We start from the raw sequence: 16,577 nt of genomic DNA, 5'->3' as shown, positions 1-16,577 counted from the left end.
AGCACTAAGCCACCAGTGGAGTGCCGTATTAAGTGCCTGATTTGAGAATTAATGAGCCAGTTCTGTACAATTGCAGTGAATGTACAAATACCAGCTGCACATTGAGGCTCAGAATCTTGGAGGGAAACTAAGCAAGGGTTCCCGCTCATTATCGCTGTCTGGTGACTGGCAAGGCTCATATGAGGAATAGTAACTCCAGTCAGCGCACTGCAGAAGACGGGAGGAAAGAGAACAAAATTGGGAGAAATAAAAACAAACCCAAAGCAATTGGACCGAGCCACTAAAATATTACAGAAATAGAAACATACTGCCAACTTAGTTTTACTTTATACTTTGTTTGAAAGCCAGGCTCAAATTTCTAATGCAAGTTACAATTCTGTCATTGCACAAAAAATCAGAGGCTGGAATGAATCAAGCTTGGCGAGCATTCAATTAATTTGACCAACATTGGCTAATTAGTTCACAGGCAAACAACTGATGGGAGCCACAGTTTACTTCTTAAGCACTTCATGTGCAGGGATGCAAGCGAGAATTCAAAATGATAGCATTCAGCTTTGAATCAACTTTCTGAGCATCTCTGTAGCAACCGGTGTTCACACTGTCAACTAACCTGATTCACACGATGGAGATGGAGAAGGTAGGGGAGACGATGCCAGAGTTGAGACTGTAATACTTTCAGTAGAAACAGCTTTCTTTCTGGTTACAATGGAAAGGCCACTATCATTTTTGTGCAATGTCATTTGGTCCAGCTTGGAGTGTGAGCTTATTAAACCTAATAGAAGGAGAAAGAACACAAAAAAACCACATTAGCTCAAAGCCAGGCAAGATTGGCAAAGTAATTCTTGGTTTGGAACTCATGAGTTCTGTGGTATAAAGTTAGTCAGTTTATTTTCCAGTGTAGAACATTCATATTGATTAGGAATGGACCACATTTGATCTGTGCCAGGCATAATTATTTCAGCTAATACTGCTGCCTCTGATAATGAGAATGGTTCTGTTGTGGTAACATGACTGGACTATTAACCTACAGTACAGAAGGAGGCCATTCGGCCCATCAAGTCTGCACCGACTACAATATCACCCGGGCCCTATCCTCTTAACTCTACGTATTTACCCTGGTAGTCCCCCTGACACTATGGGGCAATTCACCATGGCCAATCAACCTAACCTGTGCATCTTTGGACTGTGGTAGGAAATGGGAGCACCCGGAGGAAACCCACACAAACACGGGGAGAAGGTGCAGACTCCACACAGACAGTGACCCAAGCTGGGAATCGAACCCGGGTCCCTGGCGCTGTGAGGCAGCAGTGCTAACCATGGAAACATGGCACTCCGGCGAAATTTAAATTCAATTAATTAATAAATCTTTAATAAAAAGTTAGTATCAGTAATCATGATCATGAAACTACTGGATTATCGTAAAAACCCATCTGGATCACAAATGTTGTTCAGGGAAGGAAATCTGCCGATCTTACCTGGTCTAGCCTACTTGTGATCCAGGCTCACAGTAATGTGGTTGACTCTTAACTGCCCTCTGAAATGGCCTAGCAAATGGCTCAGTTGTATCACCTTGATACACAAAAGAAGCTTCTCCGTCTTTTGGCTAAGGTGAAGTCATAGAATCCCTACAGTGCAGAAGATGGCCATTCAGCCCATTGAGCCTGCACCAACAACAATCCCACCCCCAGTAACCCCACATCTTTACCCCGCTAATCTCCCTGACACTAAGGGGCAATTTTGAATCGCTAATCAACCTAATCTGCACACCTTTGGACTGTGGGAGGAAACCGGAGCAACTGGAGGAAACCCACACAGACATGGGGTGGGAATGTGCAAACTCCACACAGACAGTCACACGAGGCCGGAATTGAACCCAGGTCCCTGGCGCTGTGAGGCAGCAATGATAATGATTGTGCCACCGTGAGCCCAAGATGGGCTGCAATGTTTTACCTTGTCAGTTTGGAACTTGTTTGTTCTCTCGTGGGACCATGAATTGGATTCAATTGGAATTTGAATTTGGTTTTTGGAGAAAGTGAGGAATGGATTTGAGTCCACCCAGTCCACTCTGAGCAATGGCTTTGCAACTTTAAGATGTAGTAAAAAATAAATAAAACCAGATGTACCATCTGTCATTGACTGTGGCACTGGAAACATGGCAGCATGGTGGCACAGTGGTTAGCACTGCTGCCTCACAGCAAGAAGTCTCACAACACCAGGTTAAAGTCCAACAGGTTTATTTGGTAGCAAAATCCACTAGCTTTCGGAGCGCTGCCCCTTCGTCAGGAGAATGTGAGTTCTATTCACAGACAGGACACTAACTAACTGTCCTGTCTGGAGACAATACACATCTCTTTAACCTGTGCTTAACGCTCTCTCCACTCACATTGTCTGTAGTTTTAAGACTTGATTACCTGTAAAGACTCGCATTCCAATCATTATTTTGTAAATTCAGTTTGTGTCTTTATATGCCCTGTTTGTGAACAGAACTCCCACTCACCCGACGAAGGGGCAGCACTCTGAAAGCTAGTGGATTTTGACACCAAATAAACCTGTTGGACTTTAACCTGGCGTTGTGAGACTTCTTACTGTGTTTACCCCAGTCCAACGCCTTACAGCGCCAGGGAATCAGGTTCGATTCCTGGCTTGGGTCACTGTCTGTGTGGAGTCTGCATGTTTTCCCCGTATTTGCGTGGGTTTCCTCCCACAGTCCAAAGAAGTGCGGGTTAGGTTGATTGGCCATAGGAAATTGCCCCAGAGTGTCAGGGGGACTAACAGGGTAAATAAGTAGAGTTAAGGGGATAGGGCCTGGGTGGGATTGTAGTGGGTGCAGACTTGATGGGCTGAATGTCCTCCTTCTGCACTGTAAGTATTCTTTGATTTAAAAATGAGAAAGACACACACTATCCATTCAACCCTGTGGGTCATCCTCGCTAACATCTGGGGACTTGTGCCCAAATTAGGAGAGCTGCCCCACAGATTCGTCAAGCAATAGCCTGATATAGTCATGACAACTTTCAGCCTCCATCGTCATCTCTGGGTATGTTCTTTTTCACCAGAGGTGGCAGTACAGTGGTATAGAGTCAGGAGGGAGTGGACCTGGGGGTCCTCAGCATTGAGTTCGGACCCAATGGAGTTCCATGGCATCAGGTCAAACATAGGCAAGGGAATCTCTTGTTGATTCCACCTACTGCCCTCCCTCAGCCGGTGAATCAGGACTCCCCTATATCGAACACCACACAGAAGAAGCATTGAGAATAGCAAGGGCGCAAAATGTATTCTGGGACTCTGCTCAGGTTCCTCAATGCCACATTTGGTCAAATTCTGCCTTGATTTCAAGGGAAGTTACTCTCACCTTAACTCCTGAATTCAGCTCTTTTGCCTGTTTGGATGAAGGCTGAAATGAGGTCAAGAGCTGAGTGGCCCTGGCAGAGTCCAAACTGAGCAACTTAATACAATTTAAAAGCTAAAACCACACACAACATATCCCATCTTTTAAAGAGGCAACTAGTAATCTCTTTAAACATGCAATTATCAATCATACCATTGCCCTAAACAGCTCATAATGGTAAAATGCGTATTCATTTTTAATGCTTCCCTTCAAAGTGTGAGAGATTTTGTTTCAAGATTTGAAGAATATGCTGCCAGTCCGTGAGCTAACAAAATGGTTTTAAAAATAACAAATTTATCCAATTGCTCATCCAAAACATTCAGTTATTGGACTCATTTGCTACATAGCATAAAACTGTAACGCATCAATACACTTTCCTAACTTTCGGGGATTTGATTTGACCCAGGTTGCTCATATTAGTGCTATTTAAAATTCACTGCCCCATTAATAACTCATGTTAGAGTTGTTATGGAAATAAAATGGAAGAATGGCATGGTGGCATAGTGGTTAGCACTGCTATCTCACAGCGCCAGGGACCCGGGTTTCATTCCCGGCTTGCGTTTCTGTCTGTGTGGAGTTTGCACGTTCTCCTGTGTCTGCGTGGGTTTCCTCCGGGTGCTCCGGTTTCCTCCCATAGTCTGAAAGACGTGCTGGTTAGCTGCATTGACCCGAACAGGTGCCGAAGTGTGGCAACTAGGGGAATTTCATAGTAACTTCATTGCAGTGTTAATGTAAGCCTACTTGTGACTAATACATAAACTTTAAAACTTTAACTTTTCAATGGAATATTTTTCTTAACATTCAAATCTTCGTAATAAAGAAAAATGCAGAAATTCATACAATAACTATTGGAAAAAAATGAAAGTTACACTTCTCAATGTAACAGAAGTGGCTGTTACAGGGAACTATTGCTCGCAATGAATGCTTCATTTTGAAAAAGTTGAATGCAGGCAGTGAGATTTCAAACACTCCTTTCTAATAACAATTTAGTACTATTCAAGGGGTTAACATTGGTAATTTGTGGAATTCTGCCACATTTGGTTCTAGTCAAAACACAGAGCCAAGTTTATGCCTATAAACCTTCTGATGTTGCCCTCAAACCTCTGTCAGCCACTAAAAGTATTTCTGAAACATAGCACAAACATAGCCAAGCCATTTATTTTCAAAGCCCAACTGTCACAAAACACAGAATAGCTGCATTAGGTGCTTGATTTATAAAGCCACGTCTTGGAAAGAGCACTCACATCCTGTTGCTGTTTTACTCTACACTCAACTCAAGGTTCAACCATTCCCTGATTCAATCAAAGCTCTCAGCCAGATCAGACTTTTCAATGGACCTACCTTATATTAACTTGACCTTTCTCTACACCCTAGCTATGACTGTAACACTATATTCTGCACCCTCTCCTTTCCTTCTCCCCTATGTACTTTATGTACAGCAAGCTTTTGACTGTATAATGTGCAAGAAACAATACTTTTCATTATATCCCAATACATGTGACAATAATAAATCAAATCAAATCAAAAACAAATGTCACAGACATACAAAAGGCCGGACATCTTCAACATCATTAGAATGGAACAATCAACTTTTTAGCTTCCATTTACTTTCTTATAGATTGATTTTTGATCTTTTTGGAATCAAGGAACATAAGCAACAGGCAGGAAAGTGGTACTGAGGCAGAAGGTCAACTATGGTCATACTGAATGGCAGAGCAGGCTCTGGGGTGGGGATCCTTATGTTCTTCATCTGCTTATGTTTCTTATATTCTTATTCAGTCTTCATAACATAAAACAACTGCAGACCGGAAAATCCTCTGTTCTTCTTTGAACAGCCTCAGGATTTTTACCATACATGTATATGACAGGAATAATGTGGAGATGCCGGCGTTGGACTGGGGTAAACACAGTAAGAGTTTTAACAACACCAGGTTAAAGTCCAACAGGTTTATTTGGTAGCAAATGCCATTAGCTTTCGGAGCACTGCTCCTTCGTCAGATGGAGTGGATATCTGCTCTCAAACAGGGCATACAGAGACACAAAATTAAGTTACAGAATACCGATTAGAATGCGAATCTCTACAGCCAACCAGGTCTTAAAGATACAGACAATGTGAGTGGAGGGAGCATTAAGCACAGGTTAAAGAGATGTGTATTGTCTCCAGACAGGACAGCCAGTGAGATTCTGCAAGTCCAGGAAGCAAGCTGTGGGGGTTACTGATAGTGTGACATAAACCCAAGATCCCGCTGTCGTGTGCCTTCACGACACACGACAGTGCAGAGTCGCTGAGCAGAAACTGATAGCCAAGTTCCGCACACATGAGGACGGCCTAAACCGGGATCTTGGGTTTATGTCACACTATCTGTAACCCCCACAGCTTGCCTCCTGGACTTGCAGAATCTCACTGGCTGTCCTGTCTGGAGACAATCCACATCTCTTTAACCTGTGCCTAATGCTCCCTCCACTCACATTGTCTGTATCTTTAACACCTGGTTGGCTGTAGAGATTCGCATTCTAATCAGTATTCTGTAACTTGATTTTGTGTCTCTGTATGCCCTGTTTGAGAGCAGATATCCACTCCATCTGACGAAGGAGCAGCGCTCCGAAAGCTAATGGCATTTGCTACCAAATAAACCTGTTGGACTTTAACCTGGTGTTGTTAAAACTCTTACTATGACAGGAATAGACAGTTTAATGCCTCATCCAAATCACAGCACCTCTGATTATTCTATCAGTTCAAATCCTTAATGTTCTCATCCAGGGTCAAGAGAGCCAGCAATAGTACTAAGCAGTTTAAGGAAGGTCACAGGCCTCCATCACTTGGATCAGAACACTACAATTAGTTATGAATGGCTGAAGATTGAGTGTATGTGTCTGAAGAAAGATGAAACTACTGACATGTTTACTGCTGCAAAAAGATTCTTTGTCTAATGACATTGAAGATGTGAGCCAACAATTAAACAACTCAGATCCCAATGTCAGATTTTTACCACTGAAAAGGTTCAACATCATCCAGGCTAAAGCAGCCCACTTGAGCAGTGCCCCATCCACATCTGCTTTGATTGGGTCTTCACCTGAATCACTGTGGGACCAGTGTCCTGGTGCATCATATAACTAGGGCTGTGGGGAGGGCTTTAAACTAAATACTGAGTGGACTAAGGGTTCATATTAAAGTTAAAAAGGAAGAAGGCAATAATGCAGGGTAGTAATACAGTCAATGATAACCAGAGTCCAACAGGAATGGACATACAAACATAAGGGTGCAGCAGCAAATAGGATCAGAGTCGAGAAAAATGGTAAATAGATGGAATTAAAGCTTTTTATCTGAATGCACACAGCATTTATAACAAGATAGATGAATTGATAGTACAACAGAGATAAATGAGTGTGATATGATGATGATTGCACGGTTGTAAAGTGACGACAGCTGGGACTGAATATTCAAGTGTATTTGACATTGTAGAAGGACAGGAAGAAAGGAAATGAGTAGGTGTAGCTCTGTTAATAAGGATGACATCAGTAAAGAGAAATGACCTTGGTTCAGAGTATCAAAATGTAGAATCAATTTGGGTGGAGATAAGACATAGCAAAGGAAAGAGGTCACTGATGGGAGTGGCCTATAGGCCCCTTGACAGTCACCAAGTTATGGGACAGAGTATAAACCAAGAAATAACGGCGGCTCGTAAGCAAGGTTCCATGATAATCAGGGGAAATGTTAATCTTCATATAGATTGTACAAATCAAATTGGCAAAGATATCCTGCAGGATGAGTTTATAGAGTGTATTCAGGACAATTTCTGAGAACAATACACCAGGGATCACACCATATTAAACCAGGTAATTTACAATGAGAAAGAATCTATTAATGATCTCATAGTAAAGGATCCTCCGCAAGAATGATCATAACATGATAGGATATCACATTCAGTTTAAGAGCAAGAAATGTGGAACAGCGACCACCATTTTAAACTTAGATAAAGACATTACAAGGGTATGAAGACAGATTAGTCAAGGTGGAATGAGAAGATAGGTTAACAGGCACAACACCAGAGAAGCAGTGGCAAACATTTAAGAAGATATTTCATAACTTCCAACAAAGGTACTTTCCATTGAAAAGGACGAATCATCGAGAATAACTAAGGAAGTTATAAAATCCTGCAAAGATTAGTAAGTAAGATTGGGAAACATTAAGGAACCTATAAAGGATGATCTATAAGGAGAGACTTGATAGGCTTGGATTGTTTTCTTTAGAGCAGAGAAGACTGAAGGGGGACATGATTGAGGTGTATAAGATTATGAAGCGTTTGGACAGGGTGTGTAGGGAGCAGCTGTTCCCCTTGGTTGATGGATCAATCTCGAAGGAGCATAGTTGTAGGGTAAGGGGCAGGAGATTCAGAGAGGACTGAGAAAAAAAAAATCAAAGGGTGGTGGGAATCTGGAATGCACTGCCTGGTAAGGTAGTGGAGGCTGGAAAGTTTACAAACTTCAAAAAATATTTGGATGAACACTTGAAATATAACATTCAGGGATATGGGACAAGTGCAGGAAAATGGGATTCGCATGCCTTTAGTGGTAGTTATAGTTGGTGCAGACTCAATGGGCTGAAGGCCCTTTTCTGCACTGTATGATTCTATGGGTGGAATTTTACCGGCAGGTCTGCCCGAGATTTGTATCATTGCGCCCAAGGCCAGCGGAGAATGCCGTTCTCCGAGCCTCGCCCGCCCCGAATCCGTGCTGGTAAAATTCCGGCCTATGACTCTATAAACAAAGATAAAGAGGGAGAAAGTGGAGTGTCAGGGAAAATAGAAGTATAAAAAATAGACAGTAAAAGCTTCTACAAGCATATAAAAAAGGAAAACAAAAGTAGCTGAAGTTCGTGTAGTCCCTTGAGGGTGAGACTAGTGAATTAATAACGAGAAAAATAAATGACAGAGGCTTCGAACAAGTGTTTTGTATTTGGCTTCACAGTAGAAGACACAGAAAGCGTCCTAAAAAAAAACAGGTGATAAAAGCAGGGAGGAACTTGAAACAAGTACGAGCCCTACAGAAAAATGACTGGGATTGAAGGCTGGCAAACCTCGTGGACCTCATGGCCTGCATCTTAGGGTCTTAAAAGATGTGGCTGCAGAGGTAGTGGATACATTTGTCGTAATTTTCCAAGATTTCCTAGGTTCTGGAAAAGTTCTCAGCAGATTGGAAAATCACAAGCATAACATCTGAATTCAAGAAAGAAGAGAGACAGAAAGCAGGAATCTATAGGCCAGTTAACACAGCATCTGTCATTTGGAAAATGCTGGAATTCATTATTAAGGAGTAGTAGCAGGGCATTTAGAATCTCATAGAAACATTGGGCAGAGCCAACATGGTTTTGTGAAAGGGAAGCCATATTTGACAAATTATTCGAGTTCTTTGAGTATGTAAGAAGTAGGCATAAAGAGGAACCAGCAGATATAGTGCATTTGGATTTCCAAAAGGTGTCATATAAGGTGCCACATAAAAATGGTTGCTGCAGAAGATCATGGTGTTGGGGTGATATATTAGCATGGATAGAGGACTGGTTAACTAACCGGAAACAGAGTCAGGATAAAAGGATTAGTGTCAGGTTGACAAACTGTCATGAGTGGAGAACTACAGGGATCAGTACTTGGACCTCAACTATTTACGATCCATGACTTGAATAAAAGGATTGGTTGTATTTAGTCATATTTGCTGATGATATAAAGATAGGTAGGAAAGCAAATTGTGAGGAGGATGCAAAGAGTCTACAAAAGGATGTAGATAGGCTAAGTGAGTGGATGTAAAATCAGCATCTGGGAGTATAATCTGAGAAAATGTGAGGTTGGTCACTTTGGCAGGGTGAATGGAATCCCAAGGCACTTTATACATATATTAGGAACAAGAGGGTAGCTAGAGATAGAGTTGGTCCATTTAAGGGCAAAGGAGGGAAACTACGTGTAGAACCAAAAGAAGTGGGTGAGATCCTTAATGAGTACTTTGCATCAGTATTCACAAAGCAGAGTCTTATTTAAATGGCACAGACAGTCCTAAGTACTCTTGTATATGAATCACAAAAAAGTTAGCATGTAGGTACAGCAAGTATTTAAGAAGCAACATGGAATGTTGGCTTTTATTGAAGGGGGATGGAATGTTAAAGTAGGGAAATCTTGCCACAACTGCGCAATGCAGCAGCGAGACCACAAGGGGGCTTGACAGGGTAGATGCTGAGAGGATGCTTGCTCTTGTGAAGGAATCTAGAACCGGGGGCACTGTTTAAAAATAAGGGGTATCTCATTTAAGACGGAAGTGAGAAGGAATTTCTTCTCTCAGTGGGTCATGAGCATTTTGAATCCTCTTCCACAGTAGAGGCTGGACCGTTGGATATATTCATGGCTGTGCTTGACAGATTTTTGATCTACAAGACTCTAGGGTTATGGGGAAATGCTGGAGGGGGCATGTTAAGGCCGCAATCAGAAAAGGAGGAGGGTGGGGAACAGGGGAGTAGGGTTAAAACCTCAATTAGATCAGCCATGATCTTATTGAATAGTGGAGCATCCTTGATGGGCCAAATGGCCGACTGTTGCTCCCGTTCCCTATGATCTTATTAATGAAATATCATTTGTGTCTGATCAGACAATGTCACATTCTTTTTTTGTCAGTTCTTAACTACCGTCACTTTACGTAGAAATATAAAAGATAGGAGCAGGAGGACGCCATTGGCCCTTTGGGCCTGCTCCGCCATTCATGGCTGATCATCCATTAGCCTAATCCTGCTTTCTCCCCATAACCTTTGATCCCATTCGTCCCAAGTGCTATATCCAGCCACCTCTTGAATACATTCAATGTTTTTGCATCAACTACTTCCTGTAGTAATGAATTCCACAGGCTCACCACTCTTTGGGTGAAGGAATGTCTCCTCACCTCCATCCTAAATGGTCTACCCTGAATTCTCAGACTGTGACCCCTGGTTCTGGACTCCCGCACCATCGGGAATATCCTCCCTGCATCTACCCTGTCTAGTCCTGTTAGAATTTTAAAGTCTCCATGAGATCCCCCCTCATTCGTCTGAACTCCAGCGAAAACAATCCTAACCTAGTCAATCTCTCTTCATACATCAGTTCCGCCATCCCCGGAATCAGCCTGGTAAACCTTCGCTGCACTCCCTCGAGAGCAAGAACATCTTCCTCAGAAAAGGAGATCAAAACTGCACACAATACTCCAGGTGTGGCCTCACCTCCTCACAGCTCACCCTCCCACTCAACTTTGTATCATCTGCAAATTTGGAGATAATACATTTAGTTCCCTCTTCCAAATCATTAATATGTAATGTGAACAGTTGGGTCCGAGCACAGATCCCTGCGGTACACCACTAGTCACTGCCTGCCTATCAGGAAAAGACCCAGTTATGCCAACTCTTTGCTTCAAATCTTCTAACCAGCTTTCGATCCCATGCAGGTCTCACATATACTAAACTTGGGACCTTGGAGAAAATTAGCATGACTCCAATGCAAGGATGATATGCAGATTCCTAGAGCCTGTATGATTGCAGAGGGGAGTAAGAGCAGACATTCAACAGTAAAATATCAAAGCAGCTTCTTCATCCCTTAAGTTAGCCCATTTTTATAAAACAAAGCACCAAAAGCTACCTTTCCCTGCAGCAACTGAGGAGGAAAGATAAAGTTTGGTTTCAGTTTCGAAGACTTAAATTCCATGCAGTTAGTTTGAAATAAAACCATCTTGACAGTGTCATTTTCATATTTCTTGCTAATAATTACGTTTTTGGGGCAGGAATTCCTGCGTGAGACTGCAGGATTTGTTTAACTTGTCTGCAGCTTATCCAGCCTGATGTAAGTGTTTATCACTTCCTTCTGAAAGGTAAAGTTGCCATCGTTCCAGATGACCAGAGGCTACTCACCCTATGTGAGGGAGAGAGAGAGAGAGAGAGCTGACTGGTGGGGATTTAACCTGAGGATCCCCATACCTCAGGCAAAGGGGCAAGATAGAGAATCTCAGTTTGTATGGGAATTGAACCTCTGCTGTTGGCATTGTTCTTCATCACAAACCAACTGTCCAACCAACCGCCTTCTAGGCGGGCAATGAAATCCATCTTCACTGACTTGGTGTAGCAGTTTTTCAATGTAGTTCTGCGGTAGTTCTACTGTGTAAATGGCGTTCCAATAACTGTAGCTGCAGATTCGAAAGATGACCATTAAGATTTATTACCGACCTGGAATGCTAATGTTGTTTCTCTCCCCACACAGATGTTGCCAGACTTCTTAAGCATTTCCAGCTTTTTTTGTTTGCGCTTCAGATTTTCAGAATCTGCAGTATTTTGCTCTGGTATGAATGGTGTATGAATGAGTATGAATGGTGCCTTGGTTTTGTTAATGTTTGAATCCTGCAACCCATTAATGACATTCAACACTTTCTTCAACACCCTTATAATTTCAAATCAGCCAAAATCGATTTACAACATTAAGTGATTTTTAAACAGCTGTGGTTGCAATACTTTAATAATAAATGCTTGTTCTAATTCCTATACCCGAGTCTAGATGTAACAATTCAGTGGCATGAATCATATAGCCAAAGGGAAAACTAGTGTTATCTTTAAGTACCCACAGTCCGTTTTCCTTCTCTTCGGATGAAGTATGCTGGTTTCATTATGAACACTGGCTGCAGTCCAGTTTTTCTTCCTTTGTAATTACAGCAGCATATTGTTACAGTTTTATGCAGTAAATCTGCAAATGCATTAATGATATACCTTTGACAGATAGGGAAATTAGATAAGTAGTCTTGTACTGTACTAATTTAGCATGTACTGTGCAATGAAGAGTGCTTAATTCTGCACGCCAGCCTAAATTGCTGAGAAAGATATTCTGAGCTCAGATTAACTGTACGGATAGTTACTGTGGTATCATTGCAGACAGTTATGGTGCCTGTTGGTAACATATTGGCCCAAAACTTCCAATCAGAGTTGGAATCCATGGGGGCGATTCTCCCCTCGTGACCTGCAAATTTTCTGGCGGGTCGGGAGATGTGCTTGTTGGCCATTTCGCGGGATTCGCGCATGCGTTCCCGACACATGCGCATCTCCCAGAGCCAGAGAACCAGCGCAGTCGAGACCGGCGGGAAGAGATTTAAATCTTTTTTAAATGTCTCTTAAATGTCATTATCGGAACTTGCTGGGCTCGACAGCATCCTCCACCCCGCTTGGGGAACTAGCGGGAGATCCCGCTGGAGTGAATGGAGGAGCAATCGGGGCCCCCAAGGGGGTTGGGCGGCGTGAGGTGGTGCCCCTGGGCACGGGCACCCTGGCAGTGCCAGCCTGTGCCCCCGGCACTGCCCAAGGGTAAAAGTGCCCATGCCCAGGGGGCACCTTGGCATTGCCCACCGGGCATGGGGCAGTGCCAAGGGGGCAGGGCCTACTGTGGGCGGGGCCTAAGGAGCGATCGGTGGGGGTGGGGGGTCCCGGGTTTTTAATGATATACAAGATTGTGCCCTCTGCAGTGCACAGAGTGCGGAGATTCGGGTCTGAAGTTGCACCGAACAAATAGTTGTGATCGAGACCAGTTTTCTCGCCAATTCAGCACTTTTGGGAGAATCCGTGCCCCCCCGCCATGTTTCTGATACAGATCAGATAGAACACTTTCCATTTGTTTAAAGGCTCCGACTTCAGATCCACAATGCAGAAGAACTCCTTCAGTGCAGGAATCCTCGCAGAGAACAGCAAACAGACCATGTGCAGATGCTGTGCCCCTTTTATAGCACGAGTTGTTGTATTCTGGTAAGTGTTTAAAAGATCTCCAAGTTTCTCAGTTAGTTAGCGAATGAGTGAATGGGTGAGTGTATAGGTGTGTAAATCGATACAGTGGCAGGTGGGTTCTGCGGCAACTGGGGAAGGCGGAAGGTGTATGAGGTGAGGTATTCAGTGGGTCAAAGGGGGCAATGAGGAGATTGAGGGGGAAAGACAATGGGGGAGGGTTTGTGTGAGTGAATGGAGGGGGGCCAGTTCGATGGTAACTCAGGAATTACACTGGGATTTTTCTGTCTAATATTTCGCTGAAGTTTATTTATTAATGTCACATGTAGGCTTACACTACACCGCTGTCTTCACCCTGCCACTGGACTCTGATCCATTGCTGTCTTCACCCTGCCACTGGACTCTGATCCATTGCTGTCTTCACCCTGCCACTGGACTCTGATCCATTGCTGTCTTCACCCTGCCACTGGACTCTGATCCATTGCTGTCTTCACTCTGCCAGTGGACTCCGATCCATTGCTGTCTTCACTCTGCCAGTGGACTTCGATCCATTGCTGTCTTCACTCTGCCAGTGGACTTCGATCCATTGCTGTCTTCACTCTGCCACTGTACTTCAATCCATTGCTGTCTTCACTCTGCCAGTGGACTTCGATCCATTGCTGTCTTCACTCTGCCAGTGGACTTCGATCCATTGCTGTCTTCACTCTCAACCACCAAGGCCCCTGCCTTGGACTTTTGACCATTGGCGCTCTTTCTGGTTCACTCTTTCTGGTTCACCCTATCAGAAGCTAGCTTCTCAGTGCATTGTCTGCTGATAGGCTGACCAGTGCCCCTATCAGTAGCTAACGCAGGGTGAAAACTGCCTCCGATTGAAAAAGCTACAAGAACAGCGTTTCTTTTCAAATTCTCAATGGTTGCTCCCACGGAACCCCAGCGTTCCATGGAACCCAGCGGATGGATGCACTCCATACATAATATTCCCATCTTATATAATAGTGTGTAGTTCAGTGTTCACTATCGTGAAAGATCCCTCAGTGTGATTCTTTTAATTCTTTGTGACAGATTTTGCTGAAAAATATTATCAAACCACAGCTATCCGACTGGTTAAAAGGAGTTAATCCTTTAAAGTTTATTTATGAGTCACAAGTAGGCTTACATCAACACTGCAATGAAGTGACTGTGAAAATCTGCCAGTCACCACACTCCGGCGTCTGTTCGGGTACACTGAGGGAGAATTTAGCACGGCTGATACAACTAATCAGATGTCTTTCAGACTGTGGGAGGAAAAGGGAGAAACCCCAGAGGAACCCCACGCAGACACGAGGAGAACATGTAGACTCCTCGCAGACAGTCACCCAAACCAGGAACCGAACCCAGGCCCCTGGTGCTGTGAGGCATGATGTGGAGATGCCGGCGTTGGACTGGGGTAAGCACAATAAGAAGTCTCACAACACCAGGTTAAAGTCCAACAGGTTTATTTGGTCGCACAAGCTACCAAATAGCTAATAACTAATAACGTGAGCTAATAAGCTCATATTAGCTAATAAGCTAATAATGTGAGGCAGCAGTGCTAACCACTGTGCTACCCATAGGTAAGTTGGAACTGACCGTACTCTATGGGCCTGATTTTACCATTTCATTCTAAGTGCTGAATCTGGGCGCAATTCAGGTCCGACTTGAAAATCTGCTTTCAGGCGCCCCCATACGCACTTAGCCTGAAAAACAATCGCGGGTCTGAATCGCGCTCTGCGGGGGGGGGGGGGGGGGGGGGGGGGGCTTAGCGCGCCTGAAATGATCGGAGTTCTGAACTGCGCATGTGCAGATAGAAAAAAATTTGAAAAAGCGCACCCATGCCAGATCGTTCCCAAGCCGCAGAAAGCTGAGAAAGCTGCTCGGGAGCGAAAAGCGGGAGCTATGGCCCCCAGAGACATCACTGTCCCCCTTATCCATACACTCCCCCCGCTACCCAGACCGATCACGACCTCCTGCCCCCTTTCCCCCCCACTGATCACCCGCAGAGTGGCAGCGGAACCCCCTGCACCCCCCCCCCCCCCCCCACCAAAGGATACATCTTACCCGCTACCCCCCAAGAATGATCTGGCCTCACTCCACCCCCGCTTCCCCCACCAGAGAATGATCTGGCCTCACTCCCCCCCGAACCCCCCCCCCCAGAGAATGATCTGGCCTCACTCCCCCTCCCCCCAGAGAATGATCTGGCCTCACCCCCCTCCCCAACCAGACAATGATCTGCCCTCCCAACCAGACAACGATCTGCCCTCCTCTACCCCCCCAACCAGACAATGATCGGGCCTCCCTCCTCCTCCTCACCCCCCACCTCACCAGAGAATGATCTGACCTGCCTCCCTCCCCCCACCACCGATCTGAGTCAGAGAGCAGTTGTAAGCTCTGAACTCACCTCTTCAGTAGCTGGAGCGCCCGAAACAGACTTCTATTCAGCATGCCCATTTTGGCACGATTTTGGCGCAATTCCAGATTGGCGAACATGGTGGTAAAGGGGGAAATGCTGATAAAGTTGGGCGGGCAGTTCATTAATTCAATTTAAATGCTTGCAAATGCATTTAAATTGCCGATGCGCCCATTTTGGGCACGAATCGGATCGCGGCCATTCCCGGGTCTTGGTAAAGTGGCCATCTGCGCGGACGGGGGCACGGATCGCGTTAATGGCCTCACGCTCGACTTTATCACGTTTTTGCGCCCGGCAATAGTAAAACCGAGCCCTATGACTCTAACACAGAATTGGAAGATATTTTCAGAGGATCCTGATGAGCTGTGGAATTGCCCATCGGAAGTTTAAACTTTCTGGGCAATGCCCACTTAACCAGTGTGGCAGGTAGGACTGCCTCAGGGTCCCAAAGAGCATCTTGGGTCATACGTTTGGTCTCCAACGATCAGGAGACCAGAAGTTCTGGGCCTTTATTTTCAAAGCCTGAAGTGAATTAATGCCTTGGCTGTACACTCTATTTGCTTCCCTCTTAAAAAAAACTAATGCTCAATTTCGCGAACATCTTTTGCAGTCTTTTATCAAAAGTATAAGTATTTGTCTTGATCATTCAATATGTCAGACAAAAGGTCCCAAAGTTAGAGTTACCTCTCTTCATCTGCACACCCCTCGTAAAACAATGACACGAATTTAGCTCCAAATGACAGCTAAATCTTTTTCAAACAGAAAGTAAATATAGAGGCTGTGTTCCTCTCAGCTGGGTAACATTGTGGAAATGTGCCACCTGGAAAGACAATTTTTGGAATTTTAAAATGCTTCACCTCAGCATGTCAATTTTCTGCTGAAAATCAGCAACAATATTGATGACAGTCTTCAGCCAATTCACTCCACGTGATATCAGGAAACAGCTGAAGCTACTGGATACCACAAAGGCCATGGGTCCTGACAATATTCCTGAAGACAAAAGCGAA

The 16,577-nt window shown here is 44.3% G+C and overlaps 1 protein-coding gene across 3 annotated transcripts in view; it reads right to left on the bottom strand.

The window, feature by feature from the left end:
- setbp1 (SET binding protein 1) overlaps positions 1-16,577 on the bottom strand; it is a 328,180-nt gene that overhangs the window by 8,656 nt on the left and 302,947 nt on the right. For all 3 annotated transcript variants that reach the window (XM_078222155.1, XM_078222166.1, XM_078222176.1), the window contains exon 4: positions 611-772. In XM_078222155.1, the coding sequence (XP_078078281.1) occupies positions 611-772 (162 nt within the window). The remainder of the gene's footprint in view (positions 1-610; positions 773-16,577) is intronic.

The sequence above is a fragment of the Mustelus asterias genome, chromosome 1 (assembly GCF_964213995.1).
Source record: "Mustelus asterias chromosome 1, sMusAst1.hap1.1, whole genome shotgun sequence".
Taxonomy (NCBI): Eukaryota; Metazoa; Chordata; class Chondrichthyes; order Carcharhiniformes; family Triakidae; genus Mustelus; species Mustelus asterias.
The sequence above is the reverse complement of the archived record's forward strand: the minus strand, read 5'-3'. Positions and strand labels throughout refer to the sequence as shown.